The sequence below is a fragment of the Nicotiana attenuata genome, chromosome 1 (assembly GCF_001879085.1).
Source record: "Nicotiana attenuata strain UT chromosome 1, NIATTr2, whole genome shotgun sequence".
In the NCBI taxonomy this organism is placed as follows: Eukaryota; Viridiplantae; Streptophyta; class Magnoliopsida; order Solanales; family Solanaceae; genus Nicotiana; species Nicotiana attenuata.
This window is the reverse complement of record NC_031989.1, coordinates 48,853,961-48,873,225: the sequence shown is the minus strand read 5'-3', so window position 1 is coordinate 48,873,225 and position 19,265 is coordinate 48,853,961. Positions and strand designations below refer to the sequence as shown.

The following is a 19,265-nucleotide window of genomic DNA, read 5'->3' as shown; positions in this document are numbered from 1 at the left end:
AACTCTTTCATTTTACCCATTTACCCTTATGAGAAACTTTTATAGCCACACAAATGTCATGGCCCCACAAACTTTTTACCTCTTAAGCTTTTAAGACCACAAGTTTCAAAATTCTTCTTCTTTTTTCTTAAACTTCGTACCGAGTCAAACTACCTCATCTAATATGAAACGGATGGAGTATATTATTTCTTTTAGGAAAAAACACAAATTTACATTTAATGACACAAAAGGAATTTTGTTATTATTATTTAAAAAAGTGATTTATTCACCATTGACAATGCTTACCTTCAACTAGGAGACTATGCGTTAGCAACCAACATAAAAGAGAGCTATGTGATTAGAAAGAGTCCTCAGTTAATGTTTTCATTGATGATTAAACGACTAGAGAAGTTTGGCATGATAATGAACAAAAGAAAGGATATGGAAGTGTAATAAAGAGGAAACTATATTCTCTCAAACATATTGAATGAGAAATTCTGGTACATTCTGCAGTAGCAGCTTTATTTGGCTTTCTATTATTGCCCTGCAGCCTGCTGCTGTATGTAAAAAATGAACACATAGTTCAGTTGTCCCTCTTTATATTCTGGCCTTTTCTTTTGGACTCTATTTTAGGTTAACTTGTTTAATCTTCAGACATCAACGATACCAGTTCTGGAAGGAAATGTGTATTTTTGAAGTTTAACAATTCTATTCTTTTGTGTATAAAATGAGTGTAGATACATGTATACCTCCAGAAACTTGACATACATTTATTATGTTCTAGTCACCAGTAGCCACATGCTTATAACAGGTAGTATGAATATAGTTACATAAATCACAGAATTGATGAGGACAACTGAGAATAGGGTTGCATGTTGCTGGAAGACTGGCTTGCTCGATCCACTCTTCACAAGTATTTCTCACAGTTTGGCTTGCTCTTGTATTTGTTCCTGTACAGAGTATGATGAATTGAGATAATGGGACCAAGTATAGACCAATATGTAAGAATGAGAACAAGTAAAAAGAGAGTCAAAACTACTAGAATTTGCTGCCATGAGGGTCCTCAGAAGCAGCAAAATGTAACTCTACAATTAATACATAACAAATTAATCATGGTAATAACTAAAAAAAACTTTTAGCAACTATTTATCAGCAAAAAAAACCTTAACTTAGCCAAATCCTAGTTTAAGCAAGGCTAGTGAATAAAGAAAACTCCAAATCTAGGAAGGACACCGCCCGGATCAAAAGTTAAGGTCACTTTATCCTACATAGAAAAAATTAACCAACAATCAACAGAAAATGTCAAAGAATGTTATGTTAACTCACCTCTGTGACAAAGAAGGCATGGAATCCATATGGAACTCTTTTGGGTAATTCAACAACTGCCACAGGTTCGGCTGACATTGTTTTAGCATCAATTACATTCACTGATGACTTTCTGCATAGTGAACCAGAGAATGGAATTGGTCAGAAAATATTTCAAGTTTCTGGCACAAAATAATGTACCTTAAAAGTCACAATTGCTCCCCTGAAAAGGAAGGCATTACATTGGTCATTCTCCTATTTAGGACTGAGATTTTCTTCAACGGGGAATTCTCCTTTCTGAGCATTTGTATCTTATTACAAGAATAACAGAGAACCATTTTCGGCTTATGCTAATCTTATATTATGTCCCAGTAGGAATGCAGAGAACCCATTATCGCTTTAAAAGACAAATCACTTGCCAGTTTTGCAATAAAGTGGACCCAAATAGAGAGGAATATACAGAAGACTCATAACCCTAACTAGTTCGAGAGTGCAGTGTGTTTGACTGATTGAATGAGACTTTCTTTCATTCTGATAGGATTTGTGAAAATCTTGGAAAACTTTCAGCAGGAGGTTACTAACACGGCATCTTAACGATTTCCAGGACATGCCACAATCTTTAAATCATAATCGTGAGGCAAGTTGCATTATTATGCTCTTTTACTTAATACTTGGCTTGAAGCAGGAAACTTTGAGATGAAATCTACATTTCCCTTCCCACTTTAATCTTGATTTAAAACAGTAAATTCAACCTAAAGACACTCAATATCTCTATCTTTTGGTCTCACATAGAAAAGGTCCAAGTTAAGATAATTGTGTATTTTGTTTATGCAACGAAAGAGAGTGGTAGATGAGGTACCCAGTGTTCTCATCATGTACGAACAATATCAAGTAGCCATCATCCTCCTCACATTCTGTCCCAGGCTGACGGGGAACAAATATTGCCTCTGAGCCAAATCTTCCAGGTCCAAGGTCGAAGATTCCAAGAACGTTACCGCCGACTTCGAGCTTTGTTTTTCCAGTCTCTGGTTCCCCATGCAAATCAAATTTGACAACTCCTGTGATCTTGGCCATGTGGTTTAAAATGGTTCCATATACATAGCGTTGCTTCCTAAAGTTTACAAAAGTCACTATCATTATGATGGCACAAGGAAGATTTTCTAAACAAACCTCTAGGCAGACAAGATAAGAAATGAAAATGACATGATCAAGTCGCTAAAATTAAGGCAAGCTTCTCTCAACACTATGAAAAAAGGATGAAGCAAGAGAGACAGCCAGCAGATGAAGGTGTTCCTATGCAGCACTTTAACATCCATTAATCCACATCCTGGATATTTTATGTAGTGTAGGAATTTTAGAATTAAAATGAAAATGTTGTAACAGCTGACCTTCCAGTGTAGTTCTCGTTGACCCGTGGAAAATCAACAGCAGACTCTGACAGTTTCTTCTGTGATGCTAGACCAGTCTTCATATTGAATCTCATCTCATACCTGATAATTACGACTAAAATCAAGAACATTCAAAGATAATTAAAGTCAATTAAGATCATGAGGTTACAGTTACCCTACAGCTCATTTGTGAAACCATCACGCTGTTGTTCTTTTTCAGTTCCATTAATCGCATCTAAATCTGGATTCTGGAGACGGCAAGTGATCAAGACCACATCATCTCCTTCCTCCCAAGCATTGGCTGGTAAAGCAATCAAACAAAACTCAGTTTGGATCGGTTCGTAAGACTTTGGCATTTATATCTTGTGACTTGGTGAAGTTTATGAATGGTGCTAATAAGAGTTAGACATTTTTTATGTTTTTGCAGTCTATAACAGAAGTTACTCAAAGCCAGGCAGTCATTGTGTCTAATGAGACGATCTGAGAAGTGCAAACCATCTACATTGAGTACAAAGTGTATCCATCTCTTCAAAGCTGTAGAGAAGTATATCAGGAAGCGGGTTTAATGAACTCCGCAGGTTGGTAGCTATGTTCTCGGTTGCTTTGTAGAAATCTGTTTTCTGGTTATTCAGAGACAGCAATTGGCTCTCGAATTTCATCCCACAACTAGAAGAAGATTGTTTCGGGGTCACTGTGATGTCGCTGAATGTAGAGCAGTCCGCTCTTACAGCCTTCAATCAGTAAATTATTTAGAACTTCGGAAGATGGTCAAGGTAACTTGCTTCAAAGCCACTGCACTAGATGGACATGTAGTAGTCAGCCCAGAATGCTTTTCTTCTTTACTAAAATACTATTTCGGATGAATGGGGAATTACGTCGGTTTACGCAGCGCAGACCCAGCATGAGGCTTTTTAAGGTATCCACCTACGTCGCTATGGAAAGATGTCCAAGGTCAAACATCAGGACTAGAGACACTACAATCTTGGTGAACCCCCTTCTATCTTTCTTTCAGTTTGGTACTTTAGCAAAGAGGAAATTTCTATGAAGGTACTCAAATTCCTTTTCCACCAAAGGAATTAATTAAAAATTTACTCGAGCGACTTCTCTTTCGGGAGAACAGTTGTATGCAGATAAATCCGTGCCTTTATAAGTTTCACTTATACCGTAAGTTGCTTATGGGTTAATTCTCAGTTATCTTCTTATCCCAAGTCCCAGCAGGCCAGCATAGTATCAGTGAAACACAGAAGTTAATTGTGGCCGCATGCCAGTTTGAGTGAAGTGAAGTGAGCAAGCACAATAAGATTTGCAAGAAGCTATTGCCAAGAAAAATAAGAGAACTAGTAATGTCTATATTATGCACTCGTAACAGGCCTGTAACACATACCAAGCCATGATTTCAATCAAAGGCTTACTTCTTAGGCATAGCCAAAAGATGCATTTCCATTATTTTTTATTTTTTGGCTTTCTCACTCAAATCTTAATGAAGTTAATTTCGGGCTAGATTTATCATCATTAAGAGTTACGAATATCCTGCAGATATTATCTAACCATCCAAAAACTGTGGAAAACATGCGAATTTTGGCTGAAAGAGCAAAGCACAAAGCGAAAAACTCCATTGGAAATAAACCTTCTCTACATGATAAAAAATTTTCTCTAACCAGTTTAATGGAGATATTCCATAATAGGGATTGTCAATTGAAGTGAAACTTGCTCCTTACAAAAGTCAATTGAACTGAATAATTATATATATTTACATCCTGGCTAGAGTCTGTTCAGTTTTCCAATCAAGGAGAAACTCAAGGGACATGAACTTCCAATATTTCAGATATAAAAACCGGAAAAAAAATTGAGATTTCAAAATTTCATACCATTGTGGAATATGAAGCAGTTAGGAAGCTCGAACCACTTGATTAGGGATTCATTCTTTGCATAGCGTGGAAGAATTCCAAAGCAAGCCTTCTTTGTGGGGTCAAAGCTGTATGCCAGCTTTTTATTTTTCACCATTTCCTAAAAATACATAACTCATTAATCAGCTGAACTCCCTTTCATAATTAATTTTGACTAAAAACATGAGGAAAATTTCAAGTGGTATCAGGAGAGTAAAGCTACTCTCCATAATATAAATTAATAGAAAGAAGCTGTAAAGGTGGCATACCTTTGGTTTGAAGTACAACGGAAGATCCATCATAATTGAATAATTTTCAGTAATAGCAAAATCATGCATCATAACAGATGCTGGTATAGTTATTGGAACAGGATCTTGCATGACACCGTCCTTGGATATGACTCTATATGTAGCGTAAGGTGGTGTCTGCGAGTATCCAAAAGTAAACATTTCCCCTGTATGCAAATATTTCCAAGTCAAACTATATTTCCTATCCAAAAGAAAAGAAAAAATAAATATTTCCAAAATAATATGGGAATAAATAAATCATCACACATTTACTCCCCAGCTTTATTTTACATTCATATTTGGTCTTCTTGTACGCTTGAACAAAATGCAGCTGACACAGTAATAGCATCAAGTGGAGGAAGCCAGCATATGAAATGGAAGGGATACAGGGGAATGATGAGTGATATCCACAGTTGATCGTTGTTTTGTTTCTTAAAAGTTTAGCATTCTATATGAACAAAGGATTGGAAACAACAACAATGTTTTATTTTTTCCCATAATTTGTAGGCAGATTCACACGACTGTTCTCTTACCAGTTACAGGGTCAACCTTCGGGTGAGCAGTAAAGGAATGTTGCAACCTTTTATCATAATCCAGCATGCCAAGCGTTTGAAGGTCTCCATCCTCCAGAACTTTAACAACATCTGTGAACGAAATTTTCATTTTGCCAATATGAAGAAGGAAAACAATCAAAAACAACAAATAACAATCTTAAGTTGCCAATCAAATTATTGTTTGGCAGTTTGAATACATATAAAATCATTTCTGAAACTTAAAGGTTGCAATATAAATGGAACAAAGTGACTAACTATAAGATGTCAAAGAACCATTAACAACATATTCAGGCTAGCAAGCAATTAGATTATAAATAGCTTAAATTTCTCAGTTAATAGATCAAAAAGGAGAAGTGACTTACATGGTTTATCACCCTCATGAAGAGCCAAAAGCTTCCCGTGGTGATATATCATAGCTGTATTAGCTGAAAGAAGGTGAAAAAAGCTCATTTCCTCTTCCTAAGTCTAACACAGGCATACAGAAACACACATCTATGCATATCATTCTTCAAGAGATTCATTTCCTTCATAACAAAAGTTGTTGCAAAGGTAACCAGCAAGATAACAACATCATACAACCTCAAACCTGGTTGACCTACCTGTGCCATTTCCATAAGAAGTGTCCAAAACTTTCAGCTTTTCCCTGAGCATGTAAATGTATACTGAGAACAACCCGAACAGCCCTTTAAGATCTCCAATCTGCAAATGTAGTAGTAAAGACTAAATAATATACAAAGAAATGGCTGCTTGACACAATAATAGCATTTGAGGATTAAGAATGCATCTAACATCAGAAAGTATCTAGCTATCCAGGTAAGTGATTGGTATTCAGAACAACATTTTTTTAATCATAAAATGTCAAATTAAGAACAATTTGATGGTTTAACATTGAATAAGAATGCATCTAATTTAGCTATGAGGTGAATCCAGGTAAGTAATTGGATATTCATAACCATTCTATACGTTTTTTTTACTCATAACAGGTTAACTTAAGAACAAGTAGACCAAGAACTATGAGTAGGTCATTTCAGTGGAAAATTATTTTAATTGCAAAATCACCATAGTACTAATGTGAAGACAGAAATGCCGAAAGTTGTCTCTTTCCATCATTTCATCTTCTAAAGATGAGTATACAATAATGATCCTTTTATCTGGGAGAGCAGTCTCAATAATCATCAAATTTCTACCAGCTTCTCTTCCCCCGATTCGTCTACTCTTCTTTCTGATTGTCTAACAGGAACTTTATTTTTGTAAAAATTGCTTTCTAAATCTTGTTGACCGTAATAAAGCACAACAATAACTGATACTTACCAACCTAAAAAGTTTGGTAGTGTTACTGTTCGTCACACCAAGGAAACTTTCCAACATTTAATTTTGGCAATTTTAAGTTTTCTAGTTTTATTGCTCATATTGAAAAGATTACCAAAGTCTGTACATTCTCCTTCAATTGAGTCTCAAAAGATTTCTTCTTCACTGTTCCTTCAGAACATTGTTGACATGCTTAAACTGTTACATTCTCATCCTGTATTCTATATCCTCTTCTTTTTTTCATTCTTTTTTTCCTTTCCCTACTTTTGGCAATGATCCTTATTCCATAAGATGAGGATGACAGAGTGTCACATGTTGATTTTCCAGATACTTAGTGAACAACTTATGCTAGTTTTCTAGATAAAGGATCCTTAATTATGCAAGAACAGCTCAATGGTTCCCAAAAAAAAAATGGACAGATGATTACATTAAGTTCCAGAAATTTCAAACTTATACTGCTTGAAGTTCCATAGAATAAAAGATTAACAAGACAAAGAAATTTGAGAGTTAGAACTTCAAAACAAATGTACACCTTCATAAACTTAGCTCCTCCAAAGAACTCTTCTTGCTTTAGACGAGATGTCCTCACAAAACGTGAGACATATGTTGCTTTTCCATCCTTAATTTGCAAGCCATGAATCATGCTGAAGGAAAAATAAAGTTAATCAAGGTAACATTTTCTTGATGTCATACAATACGAGGATATTTTCCTTCACATTCAACATGTGCTCCTTCACATATCAAAAGCAGCATGAAACACAGAAATGTAGATACACCAAACAAATTTTGTTGTCACTGGAAAAAGGCAAACAGGCAAACAGGCAAATTGAACTAAGATAATGAACAAAGCTGGCCATGATATTAAGAAATGTGCCAATCATCAATCATTTTTATTCAGAATACCTAGCAACAAGCATCTCCCCCTGTATACCATATCTGACTCTGGTTAAAATGACGCAGTATTATTTAACTAAAAGTTTAAAGAGCCACACACAAGGTCGACAAACCATACAAAGTTATCAGTTAAGAAAAGAGTACAACAAGATGAATGATTTCTTCAAAGATTAAAAGATTATCAAGTGTGGATTCCTTGCCTCATTAAATAATACCAGGTAGCTGATTAATCACATGAAATGCAATAATCTAATCCAGTTTCAGCAAAACAAATTGACATTGTTCTTGCTCAAAACGAGTGCAAGAGTAGAATACTAGTGGCACTTCTTTTCCAAAATGATTTGTGACAATTTACTATGTATGCTAAAGAGAAAAGTCAAGTCTGCAAAAGACATACCCGTCACCGTCAAACCTGCACAGAGAAAAAGCAAGGATGAGTCTCAATACTAGCAATTTTTAACTGAATCTCTTCACTAACAAAGAACGCAGAAGAATATTATATATATGTTAATGAACAAGAACGACAAATTCTTTTATTATGTAACCTCAGAGATTGTATTTGTTTTATTGTAGGAAAGGGGGAAGAAGAGAAGGAACGGAAAGATAGTGATGGAAATAGGTTATGAAGCAAAGAAAATACCAATGATATCCAGCAACTGGAGCAAATTTTGGATTTGGACCAACCCTGACAAACTCACCATTTAGGCACTCCTGTCATGCAAAGTTCATCATGGATTATTAGATTTCAGCGAAGCCAACTAGATTAAGCCATCATAAAATGAAGATCTTAGAACTAAAGTTGTTTCGGATATGTTCTTCTTTATACTAAAGATTAAGGAAACAACAATCTGTTCACCCCAATCAGTTTTCATAATGCAAACCTGAAAGAATTATGGGGACAAATGGAAGTGGAGAAACAACCAAAGGATGAAATATCAACTGATTAGTATTTTGTATGAAGTAAAACCTTTTGTTATTCATCTTATTTTTCCACCCTTCACAGCTGACAAATATCAATTGATTCATTGCTACAGCTTAAGTTCTTGGCATGTCACATACTCCCATATTTACAATCAGGTTAGGTTGCATTGTTGGTCCTTATTATGAACAAATGGGTCATGAATTGAACTCCCAAAAGCACACTTTGAAAATACAGTTTCAACAAGCTCTTGGAGCAAAGATGCATATTCTGCTACCATGTAGTAACCGAGAGTCTATTACTCTCTTCTACAAGTTAACTTCAACAAACTTGTTTTTTCTAAATGGTGAAAACATATTTGGTTTATCTTAACGATGATGTCCTATTATATATTCTAAGAATCTTAAATTTCCATTACAGTAGGATGCCACCTAAATCTTCACTAACAACATAGTCACATATCATATATAGTTCCACATTTTCACCCGTTAAAAGTGTTGAGTAATCACCTCCTAGATGGAACTCTAATTAAAGCAGTTTCCCTCTTTATCATAAACTTCACCACAACAAATTTTTATAATCACTTCCTTTCAATTTTTGAAGGGGAGCCTTGGAGCAACGGTCAAGTTGTCTGTGTGTGACCTATAGGTCACGGGTTTGAGCTGTGCAATCAACCACCGATGCTTGCATTAGGGTAACATCACACCCCCTTGGAGTGCGGCCCTTCCCCGAATCCTGTGTGCACAGGGGTTGCTTTCTGCACTGGAGTGCCCTTTGCTTGCTTTCAACTTTTGGATTTTCCATATTTACCTATTTTCGATGAGCAGCTCACAGTTACAACTACTAATAACTTTTACCGGGAATTACCATTTTGGAATTTCATTGGGCAACAAGCCCATTGATCTTCCCCTGTCATGTATTGTTTTATGAATAAATTTTCATTAGTTAAATAAGATAAGCATTTCGACTACTTTCTTTCACACTTCTGTTTGCTTAATCCTCTCTGTTGATTCCGATCAGATAATGATAGTAGTAATTTCAAACTATTTAGTATTTACTATTCCCTTTGTCCCAAATTACGCATTACACTTTTCTTTTTAATCTGTCCCAAAAGGAATGTTACACTTATATATTTAGAAATAATTCAGTTTTTATTCTGCCCAATCGCACAAATGTCTATAGCTTAACTTAGACGACAAATTTTAGAAGTTTCATTTCTTTCTTAAATTTCGTATCAGATGATGCTACATAAATTGGGACGGAAGAGTAATTTTTATGACTTTAAACTGCATACGTAACAATTTTATACCAGATTTAATTGCTTAAAGTAGTTTGTAAAGTACGTAAACAATGTAATTACGGAAAACTGTGAAATGAAGTGAACTGACCGGAAGATGGCCTTTAACGGGGAGGTTGGTAAGAGGAGGAGTTTCATCAGTGGGCGCGTAATTTCCTTGAAGAAAGGGAAGTGGCTTGCTGGAGTCGTGCATCAGCTTCACCATCACCCGTTCTACCAAATCTATGGCTTTAGCAGTTAGTCCAGTTTGGGGCTTTGGGTCAACCACCACCACTCCTCCCTCTATTCTCGCCACTCCATTAATCTCTTCTTTCCTCCCCATTTTACCTTATACTGTTGAGGGTGGAAGCTGAAATCTCTGTGCTTATATATAGGAAATACTTAATCGTAGCTGATATATACGTAATTGCATGCCATGCGTCTGTTTATTTAGTACTTTAATCTGAAATCATTTATACTACAGTACCTTTTTTTTCTTCTTCTAATTAATGGCCTAATTATGATCAATTAACCTATTTTGGTGAATATGTTTGCGTGTGAAAGTTTGGTCATGGAGTTCCTCTTGATACCGTTAAGCTGGTGGAGATGCTGCTGCCACGTGTCGCTGTTTTCTTCGAATTTGCGAGGCGGAGCTTCGCTGGAGTAACTGTCAATTTGTCCCCCTAATTTCCCGCTTTTCTTTTATATTTTTCGTTTCCTAAGATAACATTTGTAAAATGGTTTTGGGGATAAAAAAAGAGGGAACAATTCCTTTAATTTTGGAATTCAGGTGGGTTTTCAGAGGGACAAAAAAGAAATTTCCCAGAAAGTATTTTATTTTTGGAGATTATTTTTAAATCTCAATGCGTGACTGCCCATTGGATAAAAAATATCTGACATATGGTAAAAATTGGATATTTACACGTCGTTCTTTTTCCTCTTGGCATGGAAAATACTTTTAGGTAAAAAAAAAAGGTTGAAAAATTGATTCATCATGAAAAATCTTTTTAGAAAAGTATTTTGTGCCATAATAAACACACTTCATAATTTTTGTTTCTTACTTTACAACAACGGCAACAAACCTTAGGTGAAAAACTTTTTTCTTGCTTTATTTATCTCAAATGGAACGGCATGCCAAATTTCATTTATTAAAGATTGAATCAACGGAAAATTAAGGACTGAATAAACTAATGCTCTATATATGTTGTATTTTATATGAAGGATTTTACTAAAATTTGCATACTATTTTCAATGGTCAAGGATTATTTGCTGTCACATATTCGTTTTCTTGACCTATCTGTTTGCTTAGATATAGGTAAAAGTCTTTAAAAAAATGACATAAACTTGTCATAAATAATCTGGACAGTAAACCAGATGCAATATCCACATTTATAGAGAAGAAAGAACAAGACTACAAAGTAATGCCTGCTCCTCTTCTCGACTTTTCTTAGCTTTCTGGTGGTTTCGTTTCACCTTTTTGGACAATGTAGGAGAAAGAGGCTTTTGTGGAGCTTTCCTCTTCCATTTAACTATCTAACTTATTTGGGAGAAATTAAAAAATAGTCAGATTTACAAGTAGTCATTTAAAAAAAGCCACAATTTTAAAAGTAATCGAAATTTAGCCATTTTTTATGTAAAGATAAATCTGAACGAAAACACTGTTCAAAATTCGGAAAAATACTCCAGTATAATATGCTGGAAGTTCATACACACAGGTGCACCGATCTCCAATATATTATGCTGTAACTTTCCGTGTTGCAGCAAAATAGTGGCTATTTTTCAATGACTTTGCAAACGCTGACTATTTTTGAATGACCAGTCCGAAAACTCACTAGCCCGTGCTATTTTTACAACCTATTTGCGTAAAATGATAAGTACAAGAAGAAAAAGTCACGTGATTGAAAAGGAAAGAGGCCGGCCAGTCTTCTAGCCTGTTTGGCCAACCTTCTTTTTGGCCAAAAGTAGTACTCCATTGTTTTTTGTTGCTAAAAGTGTTATTTTTTTTCTGGTTAAGGTGGTTGGCCTAATTTGTAAATAGAAAAAAGTATAGAACCAGAAGCAGTTTTTGAGAAGTATAAAATATATTTAGAAACACTATTTAAGAGAAATTACGTACCGCAAGTCCGCAACATATTATGATACATTGATAATGTAGAAGTATTTTACACTGTCAGCATATATAAGGAAATGTAATTGAAGAGGAGTACTTACAGGTAAGTAGCCTTTAACAGGAAGGTCCTTGCAAGGAGGTGTTTCATCAACAGGTGCAAAGTTACCTGATAGAAAATGGCAAGCCTTTGAATTAGAACCACTATTGTACATTAATTTAACAATCACCTTTTCTAACCAATCTATGGCTTTTGCTCCAAACTTCTTGTTGGCCTTTGGTTTCACCACTACCCAACCCCTCTCACTTCTCTCCATTGCCACCTCCTCTTCTTTCTTCCCCATAATTAATATCCTACTCTCAAGTTGTCTTTCTTTCTATAAACAATATATGTATTTAAATATGTGTGTGTGTGTGTATTAGTAGATTTTTCGAGTTTTCGTTGTTATATTTATTTTTGGGGTTCAAGTTTGAGAAAGGCCAATTTAATTTGTGGTAGGATGGTGTTTGTCTATTATTTTAGTTTGTAGATGGTGAAATCACAGGCCACGTCCCTTGCCAAAAAATATATTTTGTTCAGTTTTTTAAAATTAATTTTATATGTTCCGATGGTGAAACCACAGGTCACTTTCATTTGTTTTATGCCAACGATCCCAACAATGGAAGAATTAAAGGAGCTTTGGTGTTTTCTCAATCGATATTCGTCATTTGAATTTCAAGACTTCTCGATTTTATTCTTTTCTTTTTAAATGTTTTTATGTACCTTCTTTTTTGTGGGAAAGGCTGAGATAAGGTAAGTATTTGATATGAAAATCATATTTTACACCCGTAACATACAAGTTTGTAGCTTTACGTTTGAGCTACTAGCCTTGTAGAAAGTGGAATTGAAGCATATGCTTATTTAATTTGTCTATTTATGAATCTCGACGGGGCTTTTGGGGAAATCATTTTCCTAATTATTTTTGTATGAGGTCTATAACTCTAATCTTGCGGTCATTCGATCAGATTATTAGTTAAATTAGTATATCCTATCAAGAATTTATCTATTCCAAGAAAAAGACTTAAACTTGAACAAAGACATAGCAATCTCCTTGTAAATTTGTAAAATTCAAATTAGAAGTTCCAAATGCACTGCCTTAAGCTAGCATTATCAACCCTAATAATTAGTTACTCATTTTGAATTTGAATTTAAACATGCTTAACTATTTTTTTACGGAAATAATAGTATTTATATTTAAAAAAATATATATTTTGAAACCTATTCTATTTTAAATTGTGAAGTTACAAAAACATAACATAACTTCATGTATTACATTAAAAGAATGATAGTGAAGCATGAGGTCAAACCAAGTGTCATATAGAGAAAATGCTACTTCGTATTTTAAAGGCAAAATTTAACCAGATTTTATAACAAAATCTAATCTATATCTGTTATGAAACAATAAAAGAAGAAGAAGAAGAGTATTGTAGAGAAAAGTAGGGAGAGAGAATTCTTATTGATATGGGATCAATTACAATGGAATAGAACCCTCTATTTATAGGGAGAAGGTGACTTAGCCACCAAGTAATAAATCCTAGAATCTCTCTAAATATAGACAATCACCATAAATAAAATTCTCTTTATAACACTCCCCCTTGAATGTCTATTCAACAGAAAATGTGCCTCGTTAAAACCTTAACTAAAATAAAACCCAGTGGGAAAAAATTCTAGAGAAGGAAAAAGAGTACACATATCTAACAATACGCCTTTTGGTTGCCTCGTTAAAAACCTTGCAAGGAAAACCCAGTGGGACAAAACCTTGCAGGGAAAAAGAGTACAACGCGTATTAACTCCCCCTGATGAGAGCATCAATTCACATCCTTAAGCATTTGAATTCCAATCTTGCGCACCATCTTCAAAAGATCTTTGGTAGAGATTTGATGAACAAAAATCAGCCATATTAACTTGAATGAATATATTGCACCTTGAAATCATCATTCTTGATAGAGATGAATTGTCTTCATATGATCTTGTTGGAATCGTCAGTTCAATATCTTCATATAGAGGTGAAAACTCTTACTATCATATTATCTGCCTATAGTCATAGCAAGATACATTTGTGCACAAATTGCACTGAGGATGTAGTACTTCATGACCATGAATTCTATATGCTTTAAGCAATTTAAATCCTTCAAGGATTTTTAAGTCATATAAGCCATATAATAGACTTTAGATGCATATCAAGTTTTCATGTAATGCTAGACATATAAGATATCGAAAAACTGATTGCACATACCATTGACTTATACTTTCAAGTGTTTGAACTACATGTTCAAAACTACATGTCTTTCATATGAAACCAATTCTATTTGAATTGTGTCTCTTCTATTTGGCCAATATTTTTGTGTCTGTAAGCGACCGACTTAAGATCCTCATCTATAGTCGTCGACAAACATTTTATATCAGTTTCAATATATTTTCATAAAGACATAACATAGAGATCTCTTCATTCATATTTTCAGGTACATGAATCTCTCTTGAGATTTTATGAAGTGGTATGTCATGTGATCTTCTAGATCACTTGCCTCCTTTATTATGATCATTTTGATCATTTGCTCATCTTCTTTATCAAGAAGTTTATTTGAAACCGATTTGTCTATATGCTTTAAGCGTACTATAGACTTTGTCCTTCTAGGACTTATTCTAATAAGAGCATTTGCAATGAGAATATAGTTACTTTCTTTGGGTCAGCAAATGCGTCTGGCATGCTTTGCAATATATTGCAAATGAATTATCTTTTTTATGAACCTCGAGTTCATATTATCTTATTCGAGGATCTAGATGTACAAATGATAATTCATTCAACGTAACTTTTTCTCAACTGTTTATCATGTCTCCCCCTCATGTTAGAAAAACTAACTTGTTTCCTCAACTTTAAGAACTCATATTTGTGTGTTATGTTGTTAATTAAAATGTACACCACACATCAATAATAATAAGATGGAATTATCTGGTTCCTGACCCTGAACCACTTGTGAGGGGAGAATGTAATATACTTTCGTATATAACCTATATCAAACTGATATAGGTAATTTTGTTCTCATAAGCAATAGTTTTAGCTATTAAGTGGAGGCACTCAATAAATCATTTTGCTAAACCAACTGTGATGTAAGCCAACTTATCAAGATAAACTATCTTGAATAGGAAATCTGGAAATTATGCACGAAATTAAATTATTGAGCAAGTTACCTCACAAAACACCATGTTGCGGGTTATTAATAATCGCACATGTAACCATCTCATAGATGCATCTTATGTGGTATACATGGCCGGTGAATGGGACCATATTCACCTTTGATATTTCCAGCATTCATGGGATTCAATCCCAATTTTAGTTGGTATATTAATTAATGAGAACAGGCAACATAAGAGAATTCGTAAAGAACTTTCTAGTTCTTTAATATTTACCCATGTGAATTCTCTTTTATTTTTGCACATCATACTTAAATTGATATGGGTAAACCAATTATGCCAACTGAATAAATTATCAATATTGATAAACTTCAGATTTACACCATGACGTGTGCAATTATCAATAAACTCCAAGTTTATTATGATATGGGTTTTTATATCAATAAACTTCTCTTTATTGTGGCATTCTTTTGTTTGTGTAGTACAAACTGGAGAATAAAGCGGGTAGCTTTTCACATACATATTACCCCGCTACAAGTTGTAGTAATAGAAGATATTAAATCTTTCCTTTATTTATAGTCTCAATATAATCAACCGCTTTCGCGTATACTTTGGAAACTGAATAAGTTTCTTTGAGACTTACTACAACACAATACCTTATTGGTAATCAATTGTGTTTCTCCAAAATAGTATAATTGGCTCTTGCAGAGTTCTCAATTAATTTTGTAGTACCACATATTCATCAACACCCATATGGTGAATATCTCTTTTAAAGAGAAAGTTATACCATTATGGTTATGGTCAAAATTATATGCAAGATCTGTTTCTTGCATTACCGTTGTCTTTTAACAATCACAATGCCAAAATATTTTGGCGTACAATAGGTACGTGACCAATGACCATTCATGCCATAATAATGACATTATTTTCTTATATCATCTCAAACCTCCTTTTAGAGGTGAGTGCGGTATATTCACTACCACTAGCACGTTCATATTCTTTGAAGAATGAATATGTATTCATAAATCAGATGTTGTCACATTCACATCATGAATGGACCATAATCATCTATATGTGCTTTACAAAATCTCATGTCAAATCGATGACAAATATTTTTCACAGAGTGAAAGATTATTTTGAGAATCCTTATTGTTCTCATTACCACAAATGATGACGATTATAATTTCGTCTATTGCCACGTCCATATCCATTGATACATTCATAGTAATAATTTTGTCTTCTTTCAGACTTATCACATACTGCTATCACATTCTCTTAAGGGAATGAGAATGGAGCAAATTCAATGGGACGGGTTTTCAATTCTTTGCCCACAATCATACATGAATTTGATCATGGCGAGGCATAGAAATTTTACCACTTCAGGTGGTTATAATTTCTTATAAACTCCATTAGAGTTATAATCAAACTTTGTTGTCTTTGCTTGTATTTAAAATCAAAGTATAGAATAAAAGAGAAAAATACGGTAAAATACTTACCTTAAATCCAGAATTTAATCATGAAGGAAGTTCATGGAATAATTGACAATCATTATGCTCAATCCCAAAGCTTCTACTCAATTGGTTAGAGTCTCGTGCTGATAACGTGTTATGAAGCAATAAAAGAAGAAGAAGAGTATTGTAGAGAAAAGTAGGGAGAGAGAATTCTTATTGATATGGGATCAATTACAATGGAATAGAACCCTCTATTTATAGGGAGAGGGTGACTTAGCCACCAAGTAATAAACCCTAGAATCTCTCTAAATATAGATATTCACCATAAATAAAATTCTATTTATAACAATATATATATTATAGATTTGTATAGACAATGTGTAATCCTAAAAGTGTATTTGACATTGGGAGCTAAAATACACAATCTTTAACATTCTTATTAGATTATATCATTTTGAGGTTTCGTATATATTTGAATTGATATATAAAAATATTTGAATTGAGATAAAGCTTATAAATTTGAATCTAGAGACAAGAGTATTTTAAATTAATTTAAAAAGTAAGATATATTCTTCTCTCTGTCCCTATTTGTATTGGTCTCGCTGATCATTATCAATTCACACAAAATAAAAAATATATAATAAAAAAATTATTACAAGAAACATAGTAAAAAAAATATCATAACTTTGTATTAAAAATAAAATAGAAGAAAAGCCTAATTGCTTATTCCATATAATGTAGAAGAAAATATTAAAAATATTGATATAGTTTTTATAAAATAATAAAAGAACATATATTTTGGACGAAGTAAAAAAAACAAAATTAGTATTAAATATAAAATTATTTCAGTTATAGATTATAGATAAAATACTAAATTTAGGAAATAAAAGAAAGTAAATAAATAATACTTAATATATTATTGATAAATTTAGACAATCGAAGAATTAATCAAGCTTGAAAGTGAAGCCAAGTGGTACTCAAGCTTGATATGAAGATAATATATTCAAAGTTGTCTAAATTATATTAAAAGGCTGGCAATCAAGCTTTATATGAAGCCAAGTGGCATCTCGAGAAAAAGTAAAAAAAAATATAAAATGATGAGACTTATTTAAATTTGAAATGAGAAAGCTGTATAGGTCGAAATCTGCATTACAACATTTAAGGCAAGGTAGCACTAAGGAAAGAATCAGTCGAGGTTGACCAGGAAGCAGCGAGACTCGTGGTCGAGATGTCAACAATGGTCGAGGTCGAGCACCGCATATAGAACTGTAACGGCTAGTTTTTAGAATAGGATATTAAAGAGAATATTCTAGGGAACATTCTCGGCACTTGTACTATTAGGGTTTGTTAGAGATATGCCCCATATAAATAGGAAAAAAGACAATGAATGAGGGCATGTGACATTCAGTTGATAAGAACATACTTCTGATAAAGATTCTCTCTCCCCTGTAAAGATAGAAAGACTACCTTTTTATCAAGATTCTTGTTCATATTATTTCACACTTTTCCATCAGATCCGAGAATAGTCCGAATATTCTAAGATTTATCTGTCACTCCTCATTTTCAGGAGGAACAATCCTCTAGTTCATTCTTTATTGGGTGAACCACTTCTCCTATTTACTTAAATGTCATTTATTGTTATTTATAGCTAGTTACCTCTCCATTATTGTTCATACCTTTTGGAATATTTAATGAATGCTATTGTTAATCCCCACTAGATCTGTTTAACGTTAGCCACATTTTCAAAACTCACATCTAGAGATATTATCATTAGCTAGGTATGACCCAATATTACATAAATTTAAGGTTTTAACAGAAAGTTACGCTTTTTGGTCAAACAATTTGGCGCCGTCTGTGGGGATTTACTATTTAAATTTTTAGTTTCCTCTAGATGTATAACTAACACGGATTACTAATGTAAAAAAAAAAGCAAGAATAAGATCTTCTTTCTTTACATGCACAAATCCAATATGGCAGGTAATAGAGAAGAAAGGACGAGAATAATAAGTAAACTCTCAACCAACCTCATGAACGTCATCAATGAGAGCTGTGAAACAGCAAACGGAGACGCAACGCCCGATACGTTCCCTAGACGAGATGGATCACCTCCTCCTCACCGCAGCATCACGAAATATCTTGGTAAGGGAGCCTCCACATCTGTGGCGGAGGAGACGCCCCCAGCTATAAAAAAAAGCTCCTTGAGGCTTGTGATACGCTAACCAGCGTCCTCCATAAGCCCACTCGGGACACAACTACAGAAAACGCAAGGACTTGCGTTATACAACCAGCGGACGAGCAGCATGACCAATTTCCTCCCCCTCCTCCAACGACAAGTATTACTCAAAATGTCATTAATAGTACAGGTGACGACACTCTCGCATCCATTCTGAAAAGGATGGAGGAAATGGAAAATGAGAACAAAGTATTTCGAGACCAAATGAGAGAACACCAAGAAAGGGTCGATAAAATACCGGGCGCCCCTAAGCTCTTTCTGAAGAGAGATGCCGGTCGATTCGTCGAGCGGTCGTATAGTGATGATGCTGCCCTACATGCCATACCAAAAACCTTTAAAATGCCGCCCTATCTGAAAATATATGATGGCACGACCGACCCCGAAGACCATGTGACTCACTACGTCATCGTCGTGAAAGGCAATGATCTCGCCAAGGAACAAGTATCCTCCATTTTGTTGAAAAAATTCGGCGAGACCCTCACGGGAGGAGCGTTAACATGGTATTC

At 34.3% G+C, this 19,265-nt stretch overlaps 1 protein-coding gene across 2 annotated transcripts; it reads right to left on the bottom strand.

Annotated features, from left to right (window-relative positions):
- LOC109226081 (carotenoid 9,10(9',10')-cleavage dioxygenase 1-like) lies at nucleotides 650-12,247 on the bottom strand. 2 transcript variants are annotated; one of them, XM_019390888.1, is made up of 14 exons: nucleotides 12,008-12,247; nucleotides 8,242-8,312; nucleotides 7,999-8,013; nucleotides 7,240-7,351; nucleotides 5,999-6,098; nucleotides 5,762-5,824; nucleotides 5,379-5,489; nucleotides 4,828-5,012; nucleotides 4,541-4,679; nucleotides 2,853-2,973; nucleotides 2,673-2,774; nucleotides 2,144-2,395; nucleotides 1,306-1,417; nucleotides 650-929 (listed from the first exon to the last, which is right to left on the bottom strand). In XM_019390888.1, exons 1-14 carry the CDS (start codon nucleotides 12,245-12,247, stop codon nucleotides 900-902), a joined length of 1,653 nt encoding a protein of 550 aa, XP_019246433.1. In that variant the 3' UTR covers nucleotides 650-899. The 2 variants fall into 2 exon arrangements, with proteins under 2 accessions (XP_019246433.1, XP_019246438.1); XM_019390893.1 differs by lacking the exon at nucleotides 12,008-12,247 and adding an exon at nucleotides 9,909-10,331 and having other exon boundaries at nucleotides 729-929.